This window comes from Schistocerca piceifrons, chromosome 2, assembly GCF_021461385.2.
Source record: "Schistocerca piceifrons isolate TAMUIC-IGC-003096 chromosome 2, iqSchPice1.1, whole genome shotgun sequence".
Taxonomy (NCBI): Eukaryota; Metazoa; Arthropoda; class Insecta; order Orthoptera; family Acrididae; genus Schistocerca; species Schistocerca piceifrons.
Genome location: NC_060139.1, coordinates 294,013,541 through 294,032,266, shown reverse-complemented (window position 1 = coordinate 294,032,266; position 18,726 = coordinate 294,013,541). Strand labels below are relative to the sequence as shown.

General features: G+C 39.8%; 1 protein-coding gene across 1 annotated transcript in view; it reads right to left on the bottom strand.

The window, feature by feature from the left end:
- The window catches only part of LOC124776241 (pyridoxal-dependent decarboxylase domain-containing protein 1), a 75,741-nt gene that overhangs the window by 40,871 nt on the left and 16,144 nt on the right, over positions 1 to 18,726 (bottom strand). The window contains exons 5-7 of the mRNA XM_047251106.1: positions 10,497 to 10,644; positions 9,323 to 9,495; positions 1,080 to 1,151 (exon numbers count right to left, since the gene is read on the bottom strand). Of these exons, the coding sequence (XP_047107062.1) occupies positions 1,080 to 1,151; positions 9,323 to 9,495; positions 10,497 to 10,644 (393 nt within the window). The remainder of the gene's footprint in view (positions 1 to 1,079; positions 1,152 to 9,322; positions 9,496 to 10,496; positions 10,645 to 18,726) is intronic.

The window sequence follows — 18,726 nt, the reverse complement described above, 5'->3', positions numbered from 1 at the left end:
ACACTTTGTGGCACACTGAGGGCCCGTGCTACGACCTGCTGTGTTTGACCAGCCTCCAGTCGTCCTAGTATTCTACCCCCCAAAATGTCATCAATGTGTGTTCTTTGAGCTGTTTTCAACACACAGTCACCATTAGCACATCTGAAAACGTCTGCACACTTACTCGCTGCACCATACTCTGACATGCACCAACACATCTCGGCGTATGTGGACTGCTGCCAGCGCGACCGTGTGACGACCGCAGGTAAAATGCCCGCATGATCATACCCCGAGGAGATTTAAACCCGCAAACCGCCCACCAATGCGTTGTTTCACCATGTATCAGCATTATCTTTAATTTATGAGCATGAGTGTAGCATATTTAAATCACACACACTACAAGAAAATTGATTATGCACCTGCTATGTTTCGATTAAAAGGTTCATACAGATATCCGTTTGTATGTGTTAACTTACAACATCACTCACATTCGAAGTTTTTATGTTCACTGTGGAAAGCACTGACAGGAAGTGTAGGAGTTGGCCCTCTTCCACCTTCTGTAAAGCTACAAATATTTTTGAACCTCATGTATCTCTCCTGCGGAAACTGTGCAGAGAAAATAAGCAAACAACACCTTGCGCAGTGGTATACAAACAGTCATTCTTCTTGGGCTCAATCTGTAAATTGAATGGGAAGAAGCCTCAATGTATGTTACATTAAAAACTTCACAGTGATTTGAAAATACTGGGGTAGACACGAATGCCAGGATGGAAACTATTCTTCCTTAACAACTACAAAAAAAGTGCACTGTGCTGCATATTCAGATTTCAACAGTAAGTTCAAGGAGGCATGCATGTGAGAAGAGCTTCAACACAAGGTGAAGAATTTTATATCCGCAGCACAGTCGCACCAAGCCACCACACCTTCATAAAAGTACTTTTGTGCTGACTTTGAGCCACTGATGTATTGGCATACAAGCAGATGATGTGCAACTTTCACTGGATGGCAGAAAATAATGACTAGTGACAATAAAAATTTGGACCAACTGAAGATTCTAAATTCCTGTTATTGTTTCACTGAATGTACAGGAAAAAGGATACAACCATAGGCAATGTAGGAATGCCTAACCATGTACCGATCGGTAGAGTAAAGCTATCTGCAATTCTTCCAACCTGAAAAATAGAAAAATTAAGATCAGGATTTGGTTGGACAGTAAATGATTGCTACATCAAGAAAATATCCAAATTAATGTCATTATACAAACACATCTCACAAAACAATAAACCTGTTAAGTGAAGAACTCAAGCCACTCAACTTCTTTTCAACCACATCCTGAATGCGGTTCACATTTTCATTACTGGTATTATAGTGAAAGTCACGCTCATATTCTGGAAAAAGCCACCAGGTATGGGCTGTACGGTGGAAGAAGCAGTTAAGTACTGAATGACAGTTTCTTTTGGTTGTCATGGTGGCACACACATTTGTGGATACCATTGTCATTCAGAAACAACAAAGGCATTTATCAAACAATGGAAAATCCAAGATTGAATAATAATGACAATATTATGGAAAGGATAGATTGCTACTCACTGTATACTGGAGATGTTGACTCACAGACAGGCACAACAAAAAAACGGCTAAACAAGTAAGCTTCCGCCAAAACGCCTTCTTCTGCATTGAATGACATGCACATAAACACATTCATGCAAACACAACTCACACATATGACTCCAGACTCCTCTGGTCTTGGCAGCCAGAGAAAGTGCTCATGTGTGTAGTTGTGTGTGTGTGTGTGTGTGTGTGTGTGTGTGTGTGTGTGTGTGTGTGTGTGTGTGTGTGTTCAATTTCAAAGAAGGATTTTTGGTCGAAAGCTTACTTGTTTAGCATGTTATGCCTGTCTTCAAGTCAACATATCCACTATAAGGTGAGGAGCAATCTATCCTTTTCATAATAAATGTGTTTGTCAATTGGATTATCTTCAACTGCGCTTCCAAAGTTTGAGTATAATAATGCATTGCAATAAATTTACTGTTGTAGCCTAAAAACCTCCCCCCCCCCCTCCTCTCCTCCCCACCCCTCCCAAAAAAGTTTAATTTTCAAGCCTTGACTGTGTCTTGATTTTATATGGCTGTGATGTCTTTGTGCAGGCAATCTGTCTACCGATCGTTTGTTTCACATTTATATTGGTGTAATCAAATTTCATCTGTGTGAAAATATTACGAAGAAAGGCTTTACCTTCATCTGATAATGAAACAGAAGCTGCCAACAAATTGTACATCTAAGATTTCATTTCTAGAGTGAGCACCCACGGAGCCTAATTAAAACAATGAGATGTGACTCAAACATAATTGTTAAATTTCTAATGTGGAAGGAACAGTTTATGATTTGGTGATATACTGGTCTCTTGAATGATTGAATGAAGTTGTCAACTGATTTCTTCTGGAAAGAATTGGTTGCTGATAAAGGGGGGGGAGGAATCCAAATGATGCCAGGGAGTAGTAAGTAAGGACAAATACTGTAGAGATTATCTGAGGTTGGACTAGATACGTGAAACAGAAAAATTAGAATCATGAAACAGAAAAATGAACACATGTGAAGGGATCAGTGGAAACTGCTTGGGAAAGAAAATGCAAAAAGCTTTTCCACAACTGGCTGCAGAATGTTTCAGTACCATAGGAATATTTACACTGCATGACAAAATAAATGAAGCACCCAGAACACATGCTCAAATGTCAATGTATCTTTGTAGATGCACACTGTCAGCGGGTAAGTAAATGATTAAGAGTTGCAATTTTCTGTGACAGAGTGGCCAACAGCATACGTTAGTGTTGTTCGTCTTTAGTATCATTACCACGCTTGGTAGGGTATATTAGGGATGTGGACAGTACCACATGTTTGAGTGATCACTAAGATGCTGCATACTGTCAGAGCTTTACCACAAGGTTCTGGCTGACCACCTTTGACCGCCCCAAGGGAGGGTCCCCCCATTGTACATCAAGCACATCATAATTGCTTCAGTCTGTGCCTATCATCCTAGAACAAGACTGGACTCCCTGGAACATTCTGTATCATTAACCGTAACTGATTGGAGACCAGCAGCTGCTGGACTACGGAATTACTGTCCAACGTATAGGCTGCCAATAACAACACAACACAAACATGTTTGGAGTGGTGCCATGACTAAGAAGTACAGACTGTGATTGAATGGTACTGCATTGTATTTGGGAATCAATCGCTGTCTGCCCTACTCCAGATGACCATCATTGGCAAGTATGGCAGTGATCTGGGGAAAGGTCCCTTTCTTCCACTGCTTTGGAGATGCACAGCATTGTTACTGTATTTACTCGAATCTAAGCCGCACTTTTTTTCCGGTTTTTGTAATCCAAAAAACCGCCTGCGGCTTAGAATCGAGTGCAAAGCAAGCGGAAGTTCTGAAAAATGTCGGTAGGTGCCGCCACAACTAACTTCTGCCGTCGAATATATGTAGCGCTACACAGGCATGCTTTATAGGCAACGAGATAAATACTGGTGCCAAAACCTGGCGTCAGTAAATAAATAAAAAAAAGGTGGAAGACGAGCTATTTTTTCTCCGCCCTGAGTTTCGACCACTGCATTTTCATACATTATCCAACGAAGTAAATACAAATTCCGTATTGTTCATCTTCGAAAGTAGCAGAATTTCAATGTACTACGAAAATTCGACTGAAAAGACTGTTGCTAATAGGAACCTGATGAAATGTGAATCACATGCAGTATTCTCTTCACCATAAGAATAATACGAATATAAACATTTTGCCATGTATTCTTTCGTGTTTGTTGCTATCTCATTTAAATCCTGTCTATCTAATAAACTACGAAACTAGAGTGAGACAACAGCAAACGCGGAAGAAAATACGTATCGTGTCCTGTTTATATTCGTATTATTTTTATGCCTAATAGTAATACAGTCAGAAATGAAGCACGGCAACCGACTAGATTTTTAAATCTAAAATGACTAATTTCTGTGTACTAAAGAAGCGGACGCAAAGATTTTCAAACGGAGAAAAATTTTCGCCTAAGTCTCTTTCAGAACATGTTCTATTATACGCAGTCTATTATTTGGTTCTTGTTGATCATTATCAAAGAAAGCAGCAGTGTAAGTAACAACAAGTAGCAGTCGCTTGCCATTGTTTTGCTAATGAGAATTCCTCTCTTTTTTTTAATCGTAAGCGGCGGTAGCGCGCACAAAAGCAAGCCATGCCGCGGGCGGCGACAGGCTGTAAACACGCACTATCAGAATGCGACAAACAATGCATGACGCAGTACAGTAATGCATTTTCAGCTTAGAGTGACGTAAACACCTATAACAAAGAAAACGGCACTTATCAGATCAAAGCAAAATAAGAAATCGATTCAAACCAGACGAAGCACGTGAAAAAGGAAGGGTACCCGTATAAATACGGACGGAGCGCCTGACGCATAGCAATGGCTACCTGGTAAAGCTTAACTGCTAAGCTTATGACTCTAACCAAACTATTGTAGCTGTATCGTCTTTCATTCGACCTAAATTGTGTCTCATATTACAATGGACCAACTTTGTTTCGATTTGAAGGTGCGGCCTAAAACTTTTCTCTCCCCTTGAATTTCGAGTCTCAAATTTCAGGTGTGGCTTAGATTCGGGAATTTTTTTTTCCTTGATTTAGAGTCTCATTTTTCAGGTGCGGCTTAGATTCGAGTGCGGCTTAGATTCGAGTAAATACGGTACTCCTATTGTCATTGTATGGGGAACCATGGTGTATGACTTCAAGTCACAATTGGTAAAGACCAAGAGAACTGATGCCACAACAGTATGCAATGGCCATTCTGCATCCTCACCTGTTGCTTCTCATGCGGCAGTATTATGGTGACATTTTCAACAGGACAATATTCGTCTGGATACACCATGCCTTTATGAACTGTCTGTGTGATGTTATGAGGTACTCCTGTAGCTAGCAAGATTCCCAATCTTCTCCCAAAAGTGACGTGAGGAGTCAACTCTTAATTTCAAATCAATCCTATTGCCAGTATCCAGGATATCAAGGACCAGTTACAGCAGTTATGGACAAGTTTGCTTCAGGAGAGGAACCAATAGCTTTATGACACCCTTAAGAACTGAATCAGTGCATGCATCAAGGTAACAGCAGGTGCAACACCATACTGATAAGTGGTCTCTCATACTGCTAAGTTCTTTGCAAATTTCACTCTACTTTGTAATCAATGAAATAACATACCGTATTTACTCGAATCTAAGCCGCACCTGAAAAATGAGACTCGAAATCAAGGAAAAAAAATTTTCCTGAATCTAAGCCACACCTGAAAGTTGAGACTCGAAATTCAAGGGGAGAGAAAAATTATAGGCCGCATCTCCAAATCGAAACAAAGTTGGTCCATTGTAATATGAGACACAATTTAGGTGGAATGAATGATGATACAGCTACAGTAGTTTGGTTCAAGTCGTAAGCTTAGCAGTTAAGCTTTACCAGGTAGCCATTGCTATGCGTCAGGCGCTCCGTCCGTATTTATACGGGTACCCTTCCTTTTCCACGTGCTTCGTCTGGTTTGAATTGATTGCTTATATTTCTTTGACCTGATAAGTGCAGTTTTCTTTGTTATAGGTGTTTACGTCACTCTAAGCTGAAAATGCATTACTGTACTGGGTCGTGCACTGTTTGTCGCATTCTGATAGTGCCTGTTTACGGCCTGTCGCCGCTCGCGGCATGGCTTGCTTTTGTGCGCGCTACTGCCACTTAAAGCTTAAAAAGAGAGAGAGAGAGAGGAATCGTCTCATTAGCGAAACAATGGCAAGAAACTGCTATTTGTGGTTACTTACGCTGCTGCTTTCTTTGATAATGATCAATAAGAACCAAATAATAGACTGCGTATGATAGAAGATGTTCTGAACGAGAATTTAGCGAAAATTTTTCTCTGTTTGAAAATCTTTGCAGGCGTCTCTTTAGTACATTACATTCTACACAGAAATTAGAGTCATTTTAGATTTAAAAATCTAGTAAATTGCTGTGCTTCATTTCTGACTGTATCACTATTAAGCATAAGAATAATACGAATATAAACATGACATGATATTTAGGCTATATTCTTCCGCGTTTGCTGTTGTCTTGGTCTAGTTTCGTAGTTTATTAGGCAGACAGGATTAAAATGAGATAGCAGCAAACATGAAACAATACATGGCAAAATGTTTATAGGTGTATTCTTCTTATGGTGACGAGAATACTGCATGTGATTCACAATTTATAAAAGTTCCTATTAGCAACCATCCCTTCTCACAGATAGGAAAAAATTCAGAATGTAGAGTTGGCCATATTGACAAACATCCCAAACAGTCTTGCCAGTCGGATTTTCGTAGTACATTGAAATGCTGCTACATTCGAAGATGAACAATACGGAATGTGTATTTACTTCGTTGGATAATGTATGAAAATGCATTGGTCGAAACTCGGGGCGGGGAAAATAGCTTGTCTTCCACCTTTTTTTTAAATTTATTTACTGACGCAGAGGTTTTGGCACCAGTATTTATCTTTGTGCCTACAAAGCATGCCTGTGTAGCGCTACATATATTCGACGGCAGAAGTAAGTTGTGGCAGCACCCACCAACTTTTTTCAGAATTTCCGCTTGCTTTGCACTCGATTCTAAGCCGCAGGCGGTTTTTTGGATTACAAAAACCGGAAAAAAAGTGCGGCTTAGATTCGAGTAAATACAGTAAACCCATGAAATTTCATTTCATTTATCCTCCCATACTGGGATGTTCACTTTTTTTGTCAGGCAGTGTAATTGTGTACCTTATCGCCCAGCTGAAACATTTACTGAGGTGGTGTGAGAAAGGCACGAAGAAAAACACAAGATCAATGTGGATGGATAACATGAGAGAGAAAATAAGATGTAGACCTCACATAAATAAAGAGTGGATGACATGAGGTAATAAAAGCAACAAGGGTGATTAGTGTTAAACATCTTGTTGACAAAAGGTCATTAGAGACAGAACAAAATCTGTACTGGTAACAATGGGGAAGAAAATCGGCCATGCTCTTTCAAAGGAACCATCCCTGCATTTGCCTTAAATGATTTATGGAAATTATGGAAAATCTAAATGTGCTAACCATTGTGCAACCGCACTCAGTACAAGGTAATAGGGTACAAGGAATCCTTGAGGTGGTACAAATATGTTAATGGAAAGCTCTAGGTGGAATATAACTAATGGAAAGAGTAAAGGAGAAGATTATCCAAATAGCTGCGAGGTTGAGGGGTCAGTAGGAGGGAGATCAAAACTTAACTGCAGTAAGCAGGTTCAAATGGATACAGATACGAAGAGACTTGCAGAGCATAAACTAGCATGGAAAGTCGCATGAGTACACACTCAGGACTGCATATAACAGCAGCTGCATCAACAAGAACAATGAACAACTTGCTGACTTGAATTCAACTATTTCAAATAGACATCTTCAACACTTCTACTTTTTCCTTGCATAACAACACCCTGGCTCATTTGGCAACCATAAATCTCTGATTCCTCACTGAAAAGAAAACCTCAATGATGCAACATAACTTTATTCTCAGATCTGTCACATTTGGACTATTTCCCCTTCTTAAAACTGAAAATGCAATGAAGGGTCTGGATTCAACTGATTTGATGGCTGACTGAAGGTTGTGGCACGCTCAGGGCAATTCTGAAAGCCAACATCTCCTGTGCTTAATGCTGAGCAATGTGTCACATTACACTTAGAATAAATACAGTCAAATCCACATCTCTGATTAAGGATTTATTACTGCCTTAGCCTATGAACTTAATGAACGCACCTAGCACGATATCCCCTACCATTTCCTACATCAGCCACACACTGGCTACGATCTGGTTTACCAAGTGAAGGACCACCCATCTCTCAAATGATCAAGGTCATACACAAGCTCATATGCAATCACTACTGAGTTTTCCGCAGTGGCTTGACCTCTAGCAATCACATGTAAGATTTAACAGAAACTGATGAAATACTTCTATGGGGCAACACCTCATCGCTAAGCATGCTCAACAACGCAACAGCCATGACATCATCAATACCTGCTTCACCAGGTTCCTCTGATCACTTCCTTTGTGCATGTGTATGTATCAAATGGCTTCCAACATTTATGTGTACACATTAATTCGTAAGATAAACCCTTGTCTTAAATGTTTTGATTACAAAGCCCTGTGAAAAAAACTGATACATCTCTTAAATTATTATTTATAGCCTACTTTTCACGAACCAACTATCATCACTAGCTGCTGAAGACTAATAATGCTCTCCTACTGTTTATTTATTTATGCATTAGCTGAGCAACTGCAAACAGAGAGGCAAAGTGCAGTTTTTAAATCTAACAGAAAAATTAGTGCATGCGATCATGTGAGACATACGAGGGAAACAAATACAATACTATCAAGCCCAGAAGATGAATCTGAAAACTGTAATACAAATTAAGACACTGTAACACTGAATTGAATGGGGTTGGCAGAAGAAAAGGCTAAATCATGAGATTTTGTGTTAGTGGATGTTAAATGTTTCATTAAACTCAAAGATAAGAATATAGCTCAATAAGACAAATCAGTTTATATAGCAGACGGCATTTTCTAGAGGTACGTGTGAAACTACTTGTTACCAGCACGTGGTGCATTCAAAAATGCAAAAGATAAATTAATCACACTAATCCTTATGAAATTGAAGATTGGCACTTTTTCTCACTGACCATTTCAATTAAAATGACATGACACCAATAACAAAATTCAGCTTCTATTCTCCATTTAACAATTTGTTTCCTCAATTTAATGGAAAAGAGTAACAACTCTTTTTAACAAATGTTGTTATGTTTTTGTTATAAATTTGTTGTGGTGTTGATAAAACTGCACGTGAGAGTTAACTTACAAAATAAATTATTATTTCATAGCGTAAAGTTTGGACCAGACAGAGTAACCAAAAGTAAGACTGGGATTTAACCTTTCATCAATGGTGAAGGCATTAGAGGCAGAGCATTGGTTTATTTGATGAAGGATGAACGAGGAAATCAAGTGTGGCCTGCCAAAGGAACCATCATGGCTTTTGGAGGTAGCAGTTTAAAGAAAACTTTAACCTAGAGATCTAGACATGGATTTGAACCTTGCTCCTCCCAAACAAGAGTCCAGTGATTGTATTCTGCCTCATCATCACTCTGTTTGTGGAGCCGTGGAGTTATCATCATCCAACAATGGCAATGAACGTAACGGCACTAAACAGTGCTAAAGTTTTCACTCTCTGTCAATATATCTGTTATTGTTCAGCATTAGACAAAATTATTGCTTACCATTATGTCACCAAGTGGAGATGGTGGCTGAGAATTTGGAGTTGCAATGCTGGGCTGAGCAGCAAGGGCCAGTGCAGCCAAGCCATGACCACGGAGGTGAAGCCACGCGTCGTGGTGTCTGCACAATTCATAAATCCTAGCAACTGAATCGGCATGTCCGGCAACAGCTGTCCCTGAAACGTACATTGTTGGATTGAGGACTGGCAGTTTTTCCATACAAAGTGAAAGCTTATTTTATTTTATGCTACTTTGCACAAACTAGCATAGTAAAGTCAAAGTTTAAAAGGTGGTTTTTTTGTTTTGTTTTTTGACATCATATAATACAAAATTAAATTCAGAAGTAACCCTGGTCACATGCTATAAGGGGCTTCTGAATTGTGGATGAAGATGAGGAGTTTTACATTTACAAAGCAGAAGTAATGAGCTTAGTTTTCAACTGCTTTATCTGGTAGGTAGGTAGGAAGGCAGGAAGGAAGGAAGGAAGGAAGGAAGGAAGGAAGGTGGGTGGTTGGGCGTTGGAGTGAGTGAGTGGGTGTGAATCTCAGAGTTCCCAGAAATGACCACTCTGTGGTGACCACTGCACACCCGGCCGTTACATTTTAGGTCCAGGGTTGAACACATGATGTCTGTCGTCCGATTACTGCAGGCATACTGCACGGCGTCTGTTTACGGTTGACAATAAATAACTTTGACAAGATCTGGCAGCCTTCATTGTCTGTACCTCCCTCCACCCATTGCAGAGAACCACGTGCTCACTTCACTTCATCCATCCCAACACCGTTACAAAACTATACTTTGTTGCACAATCAAACACTAACTGATCAAAATTTCTGGTATCCAATTTTTTCTCTACCTTTTTGTGTCTGACACTGGGAATTAAAAAAAATATGGCTACATGTGGATGGATTTTGTCCAACACATCATGCAGTCATAGCACTACATGCTCACAGAGTTCACTGGTCCTAGACAGTAAGCTCTGGGGGCAGTATTCAGGCACCAACTCTGTATTACCATGGTTGGAATTCTGGAAACAGCTCAAACACCAATTACTTATCATTACATCAATATATCATTTTCAAAGTTACTTGCATAATGAAACAGTGCAACATATAGAAAGAAGTACAAGAATTTTCAAATATGATAAAAATCCCTTTTTTCTTCCATATGTTATTACCTGCATCTGCCAAAACAATAAGAGGGATCCGCCCTCCAGCAGCATCTTCTTCCATAAGCCTCTCAAGGGCAGCGACATCAATTTTCTGCTGCGATCCAAACATTGTGTTGCAAGGCACTGGGCGAACACAGAACATTGGCAAACCCAACTGTTAAAAGGACAAAATGCTAATACAAATTGGGTTGACACTGATGAAACGTACGGAAGAAAACACGAAAAAAGTGAATGAATTCAGCTGATGTGAAGAGACAGAGGCATTAACATAAATAAAACTATTCACATTTCTATTCCTATGTTTAATTATTTTTAAAAATAAAATGAAAATCTGGATGATATGGGTGCTACTCTATGTCCCAGTTGCTAGTGCTCACTTAACCAACAAGACTTAGCTAAAGCATAATAGCCATCAGGAATTTCTTGATTTTCGGATTGGGGGAACGGAAAGCTGTCCCCAAAACAAAGGTTGATTTGAACCCCATAATACTTAACTAAGCACAGTTCTATTGGAGTAGGTATGCCCTTTTGTCCATCTGACATTTCCAGTCTACAATCACAAGATATTGTCCTTGGACTATCGATTTCGGGCAACAATGATCATCCTCAGATCCGGTACCACTTTTAGTGGCCAATCACTGATACAAATTAATAAAAGCAATGAACCCAGAACAGAATTCTACGGCACCTCCGACTTTACATAATCCCATCCAGATCAAATCAATTCCCTGTTTATTGAAACTGGAAGGAAAACTTCTGCAGGGTTGCTACAAGTTTCCCCATGTGAAATCCCCTGATTGCCACACTAGTTTTAGCATTTTTCCCTGACAAATTCTGAGATCTCAATGGTAACTAAAGACTTAAGTTGACAAAAAGAAAAGGACTTCTGTACTTCCAAATGTGTGAGCAAAACTCTTAAGTACTAACATCAACATCTTTTGTGATGAACTGTTTCCAGATGGAGAAAGCAAGTGAAATGGTATATATGTTTCATTAAGACCACTGATGTCATATATTTCAATAAACCTTTTGTGACAAAAATACGCATTTCGTTGGAGCCGCAAGAAGATTTAAAATACCTTCACTGATTTCAGAAATAACCTCAGAAAAAAGTAGGCCTCTTGAAAGAAGTGTACAAGGCAGGGAGGAGTTGTGTAAACCAACACTATAAGTGACTGCCAATGAAATGATGGTTCTACTATGTTTGTTATTGTTGGTTATTACCCACTGTGTTATTTTTATTATTTTACAGGTAATGTGTGATTTTTCTTTCATGAAATACATGAGCACATAGCATAAAAACTCCCAGGGACTGGCACAATTTTCTTCTTCTCATCATCCATACTTTCTAATATACAAACTACTTTTGAAGTGCCAAAATGTACTAGAATAAACAGAATATCTATAAAACGACATACTGTACAATATACTTGCAGTGAGACAGTCACAATTCTTGAAAACCATTGCCCGTGGCCTCTGGCCTGCCCTGGAGCACCACAGTCCCGGGTCCATGGATGTTGTTGTTGTTGTTATATGGTCTTCAGTCCTGTGACTGGTTTGATGCAGCTCTCCATGCTACTCTAACCTGTGCAAGCTGCTTCATCTCCCAGTACCTACTGCAATTTACATCCTTCTGAATCTGCTTTGTGTATTCATCTCTTGGTCTCCCTCTATGATTTTTATCCTCCATGCTGCCCTCCAAACCTAAATTGGTGATCCCTTGATGCCTCAGAACATGTCCTATCAACCGATCCCTTCTTCTAGTCAAGTTGTGCCACAAACTCCTCTTCTCCCCAATTCTATTCAATACCTCCTCATTAGTTATGTGATCTACCCATCTAATCTTCAGCATTCTTCTGTAGCACCACATTTCGAAAGCTTCTATTCTCTTCTTGTCTAAGCTATTTATTGTCCACGTTTCACTTCCATACATGGCTACATTCCATACAAACACTTTCAGAAACTACTTCCTGACACTTAAATCTATACTCAATGTTAACAAATTTCTCTTCCTCAGAAACGCTTTCCTTGCCATTGCCAGTCTACATTTTATATCCTCTCTACTTCGACCATCATAAGTTATTTTGCTCCCCAGATAGCAAAACTCACTACTTTAAGTGTCTCATTTCCTAATCTAATACCCTCAGCATTGCTCGATTTAATTCAACTACATTCCATTATCCTTGTTTCGCTTTTGTTGATGTTCATCTTATATCCTCCTTTCAAGACAATGTCCATTCCGTTCAACTGCTCTTCCAAGTCCGTTGCTGTCTCTGACAGAATTACAATGTCATCGGTGAACCTCAAAGTTTTTATTTCTTCTCCATGGATTTTAACACCTACTCCGAATTTTTCTTTTGTTTCCTTCACTGCTTGCTCAATATACATATTGAATAACATCGGGGAGAGGCTACAACCCTGTCTCACTCCCTTCCCAACCACTGCTTCCCTTTCATGCCCCTCGACTCTTATAACTGCCATATGGTTTCTGTAAAAATTGTAAATAGCCTTTCTCTCCCTGTATTTTACCCCTGCAACCTTCAGAATTTGAATGAGTATTCCAGTCAACACTGTCAAAAGCTTTCTCTAAGTCTACAAATGCTAGAAACGTAGGTTTGCCTTTCCTTAATCTATTTTCTAAGATAAGTTGTAGGGTCAGTATTGCCTCACATGTTCCAACATTTCTAGAGAATCCACTACGGGATCCAAACTGTTCTTCCCCGAGGTCGGCTTCTATCAGTTTTTCCATTCGTCTGTAAAGAATTCGTTTTAGTATTTTGCAGCTCTGGCTTATTAAACTGATAGTTCGGTAATTTTCACATCTGTCAACACCTGCTTTCTTTGGGATTGGAATTATTATATGCTTCTTGAAGTCTGAGGGTATTTTGCCTGTCTTATACATCTTGCTCACCAGATGGTAGAGTTTTGTCAGAACTGGCTCTCCCAAGGCTATCAGTAGTTCTAATCAAATGTTGTCTATTCCTGGGGCCTTGTTTCGGCTTAGGTCTTACAGCACTCTGTCAAACTCTTCACGCAGTATCATATTTCACATTTCATCTTCATCTACATCCTCTTCCATTTCGATAATATTGTCCTCAAGTAGATCGCCCTTGTATAGACCCTCTATATACTCCTTTCACCTTTCTGTTTTCCCTTCTTTGCTTATTACTGGATTTCCATTTGAGCTCTTGATATTCATGCAAGTCATTCTCTTTTCTCCAAAGGTCTCTAATTTTCCTATAGGCAGTATCTATCTTACACCTAGTGAGATAAGCCTCTATATCCTTACATTTATCTAGCCAGCCCTGCTTAGCCACTTTGCACTTCCTGTCGATCTCATTTTTGAAATGTTTGAATTCCTTTCTGCCTGCTTCATTTACTGCATTTTTATATTTTCTCCTTTCATCAATTAAATTCAATATTTCTTTTGTTACCCAAGGATTTCTACTAGCCCTTGTCGTTTTACCTACTCGATCCTCAGCTGCCTTCACTTCTTCATCCCTGAAAGCTACCCATTATTCTTCTGCTGTATTTATTTCCACCATTCCTGTCAATTGTTCCCTTATTCTCTCCCTGAAACTCTGTACAACCTCTGGTTTAGTCAGATTATCCAGGTCCCACCTCCTTAAATTCCCACCTTTTTGCAGTTTCTTCAGTTTTAATCTACAGTTCATAACCAACAGATTGTGATCAGACACCACATCTGCCCCTGGAAATGTCTTACAACGTAAAACCTGGTTCCTAAATCTTGGTCTTACCATTATATAATCTATCTGAAACCTGTCAGTATCTCCAGGTTTCTTCCGTGTATACAACCTTCTTTTATGATTTTTGAAGCAAGTGTTAGCTATGTTTAAGTTATGCTCTGTGCAAAATTCTACCAGGTGGCTTCCTCTCTCATTTCTTCCCCCCAATCCACATTCACCTACTAAGTTTCCTTCTCTCCCATTTCCTACTACCGAATTTGAGTCACCCATGACTATTAAATTTTCATCTCCCTTCACTATCTGAATAATTTCTTTTATCTCATCATACATTTCATCAATTTCTTCGTCATCTGCAGAGCTAGTTGGCATATAAACTTGTACTACTGTAGTAGGCATTGGCTTCGTGTCTACCTTGGTCACAATAATGCGTTCACTATGCTGTTTGCAGTAGCTTACACACACTCCTATTTTTTTTATTCATTATTAAACCTATTCCTGCACTACCCCTATCTGATTTTGTATTTATAACCCTGTATTCACCTGACCAAAAGTCTTGTTCCTCCTGCCACCAAACTTCAATAATTCCCACTGTAGCTAACTTTAACCTATCCATTTCCCTTTTTAAATTTTCTACCCTACCTGCCCGATAAAGGGATCTGACATTCCACACTCCGATCTGTAGAACGCCAGTTTTCTTTCTCCTGATAACGACGTCCTCTTGAGTAGTCCCCACTCGGAGATCCGAATGGGGGACTATTTTACCTCCGAAATATTTTACCCAAGAGGACGCCATCATCATTTAACCATACAGTAAAGCTGCATGCCCTCGGGAAAAATGACGGCTGTAGTTTCCCCTTACTTTCAGCCGTTCGCAGTACCTGCACAGCAAGGCTGATTAGGTTAGTGTTACAAGGCCAGATCAGTCAATCATCCAGACTATGGCCCCTGCAACTACTGAAAAGGCTGCTGCCCCTCTTCAGGAACCACATGTTTGTCTGGCCTCTCAGCAGATACACCCCCCCCCCCCCCACCCCCCGTTGCGGTTGCACCTACGGTACGGCTATCTGTATCGCTGAGGCACGCAAGCCTCCCCACCAACGGCAAGGTCCATGGTTCATGGGATGGATCCATGGATAAACCACAAAAATCCGCTGCATTATGCCACACACAAGACAGATCTGGACTGCAGGCAGATTGGTGAGACTAGATCTGGTGGGAAGGGTCTGCACATTAGTGGGAACCGAATGGCTTCAGATCGGCAAGCCTGATCTGTTAGAGATACCCACAGCAATGACCTACGGTTTTGGCCTGTGATGGAAATCCACTCGTGTGGTCAGCTATTAACATGTCACAGACACCATGTTGATGAATGAGACCATGGCGATCAATCCATGCAACAGGTAAGTTGCGTGAATACTCAGAGAATCAGTACGAATCAGAATAGGTAGCAACTCACTGTAAAGATGATTGCCAAGCTGCAGACAGGCAAATAGAAATGACAATAACAGTCTCATAACGAAATTTTTGGCCATAGGCTTTGTCAGAAAATGAGAGCTCTCACATTTTCATACAATCACTCAAACACAACTTGTGCACACGACTGCCATCTCTGGCCACTGTGTCAACAGTCTCTGAGAATCATATCCAAACAAACCACTCCTCATGCCTCCCTGCCTCTTGTCGGCAGCTGCTAGGCTAGCGGCAAAAAGTGGTGGCACCACTGACTAGAAGCTGAAGGGATTGGTAGAAAGGGGAGAAGCAGTAAGAATGTGTGTGTTGGGAAGCGACGCAGTACTAAGCTGTGCCAAGCCAGTGATGATACATGACTTCTCAGTAAACAAACCTTTACATCCACCAAGACAAAAAACAAGATTTTTCCAATTCCCCCCCCCCCCCCCCCCCCCCCCAAATTTCCCTGATACATTTGAAATTTCCTGATATTTCCTGATTTCCAGAACTTGTGGCAACCTTGCTCTGTTTCCTATATCGCAGGTGAGTAATGAAGCATTGTTTATCTTTCCTCTAATTTTATAATTTTCCAATTAGTGCATATGTTTGCATGGTTCAAACAATCTCATGATTATGTTAAATCGAATATGACTACTGTCTCAATTTATCATTTAGCCCTAAAGTGGGCCACACTCAAAAGAATAAATCAATCTTTTTGTGGTTATTGTTTCTATGCAAGTCTTATTAGCTGCTCATTTGTACATGGGGGTTTCATGTACGACACAAATGTTGTGTCTGGCGTTGCACTGGGACCGATGCTGGAGAGGCAGCATACTCTTTGCCCCATTTCTGGGACTGACTGGTAGCGTATCAGTTTTAGCTTAACTAGATGCATTAGGAGCAGCCTTGGAAGGAAGCCAGAGAAAATAAAATCATTCTGGCATTTAGAAAGGCGTGTCATCAGCATCAGCTCAGACAACTGTATACTAATTTAATATTTTTTTAACTGATGAAGAAGAATGCCTGTGGTTATGGGGGTACATGAACTCGCAGAATAATCAACACTGGAGTTCTCAAAATCCTTATCACTCATGTCAAGAGCCTCTGCGTGTTTTGGAAACATGAGTGTCATGTGCAATTAGAGCAACATGAATTACTGGACCAATATTTTCGCCCAACCCTTATAGAGGATGTGTGTGTTCTTTCTATGCAATTTTTATTCCAATACACCTTAGCTGTTACATATTTTCATTTTTAATTGTTTACCCATTTTATGCACTTTTTTAAAAAATCACATTATATGCCTACAGTATGATGCAATAAATGTACATTGATTTTTGTAATCTGTTTCAATAAAATGTGTTGTGGGTTGGCAGGAGAGCCAACACCGGGATACAAGAGGAAGCCGAAAGGCACGCGTTTTAGCTCACGCAGGCTGGCGTGAGGTCTAGAACAGGTCAAGGAAATTAGAATTTAGAAAAAACAGACGTAGCTGGTGGAATACTTAACTTTAATTTGTTAATGGTGAATGTTGCTCTTGACGGTACATTATTCATAATATCAATAGTAATTGGTAATGGCGCCTTGCTAGGTTGTAGCAAATGACGTAGCTGAAGGCTATGCTAACTATCGTCTCGGCAAATGAGAGCGTATTTTGTCAGTGAACCATCACTAGCGAAGTCGGTTGTACAACTGGAGTGAGTGCTAGGAAGTCTCTCTAGACCTGCCGTGTGGCGGCACTCAGTCTGCAATCACTGATAGTAGCGACCGCGGCCGATTTAAAGGCTACCACCTAGCAAGTGTGGTGTCTGGCGGTGACATCACAAAATGGTTGAGTCTGATGTAATTAATGGTATGCCCATACAGAGGGTGTGAATGTTTGGATATGAAGTAATGAAAGGCACCTGCAGTCTTTTGCAAGCAACAGATTTCAGTTTTGTATTAAACGCCTACCACTTTGGTCACTGGCTGTATCTTTTGTAATGACTGCTATATGCATTTCTGTATTCAAATTGTAGTGTACAAGTGCACGACTGCATATCAATGTGACCACACCAGGTGTTTTCTGGCATGCCGTCTTTTACATACAGCTCACGTGGCTGTGTGACACTGGTTGTAAGCACTGTTTTACTGTTCTTCTTTTTTCAATAAATTCAGACTGTTTGGTGTTCTTCCTTCCTGACCCAATCTCATCTTCAGACAGGTAAGCAAACAAGAGAGTGGAAGTAACAACTGACAAAAAGACACCCCGTCAAGTGTACACACTACTAATGCACCTGTCACAGTATTATGGGGTCTTTTTAATGACACTAACTGCCCTTCAGTTGGATCGATAGATGTGTGATGTTGCAGTATGTAGTAAAGTAAACACTCTTATTCGTACATGATATGTTACTTCACTACTATTCTGTACTTCACTACTATTCTGGAAACACATGGAATTATGATTTAATTTTATTGTCTGGCTAACTCACAAAATTTTAGTTATGTATGACTGACTGAATGTTTGGACTGTAACCACAGCATATCTGTTTCATGCATTATACAGTAGTACACCCACAAGAAAATTTCTACACAGACAAAACTGAACAGAATTATAGTACTTAAAAGAAGAATATTTTAAATCCAACCAATAATGGCTGATTATTATTGTTTAAAAGGCAAGAAGGATTTGTAAGAAATGATAAAATTCTAAAAATCCAGATTTTTATCTCTCATCTGACGCCCAATTAGAAATTTTGTGACAGTGAATTCAGTTACTACTTCAGTTCTATGGAGGAAAATGGTTTTTTATGAACATCTGAAGAGAGGAAGTGGGAAACATTCTAAATTGCAAATCTCACATTTGTCAGGAGAATCAGAACCAATATATCTGTTTTTGAACAAAACTTATTTGTATACACACAATGAGAAGGTACTGACACCACATAATTATCCTGCCTACCTTATGACTGAAAAAAATGAGAAAAATTATAAAAAAACTAATTTATCAAGAATGTTCTAAGTGCCATATCAGGAAATTAACTGGTTCTTAGTGCTAATAAGAAAGGTTTTGTTCCTGATGAGATTCAAATTTTACC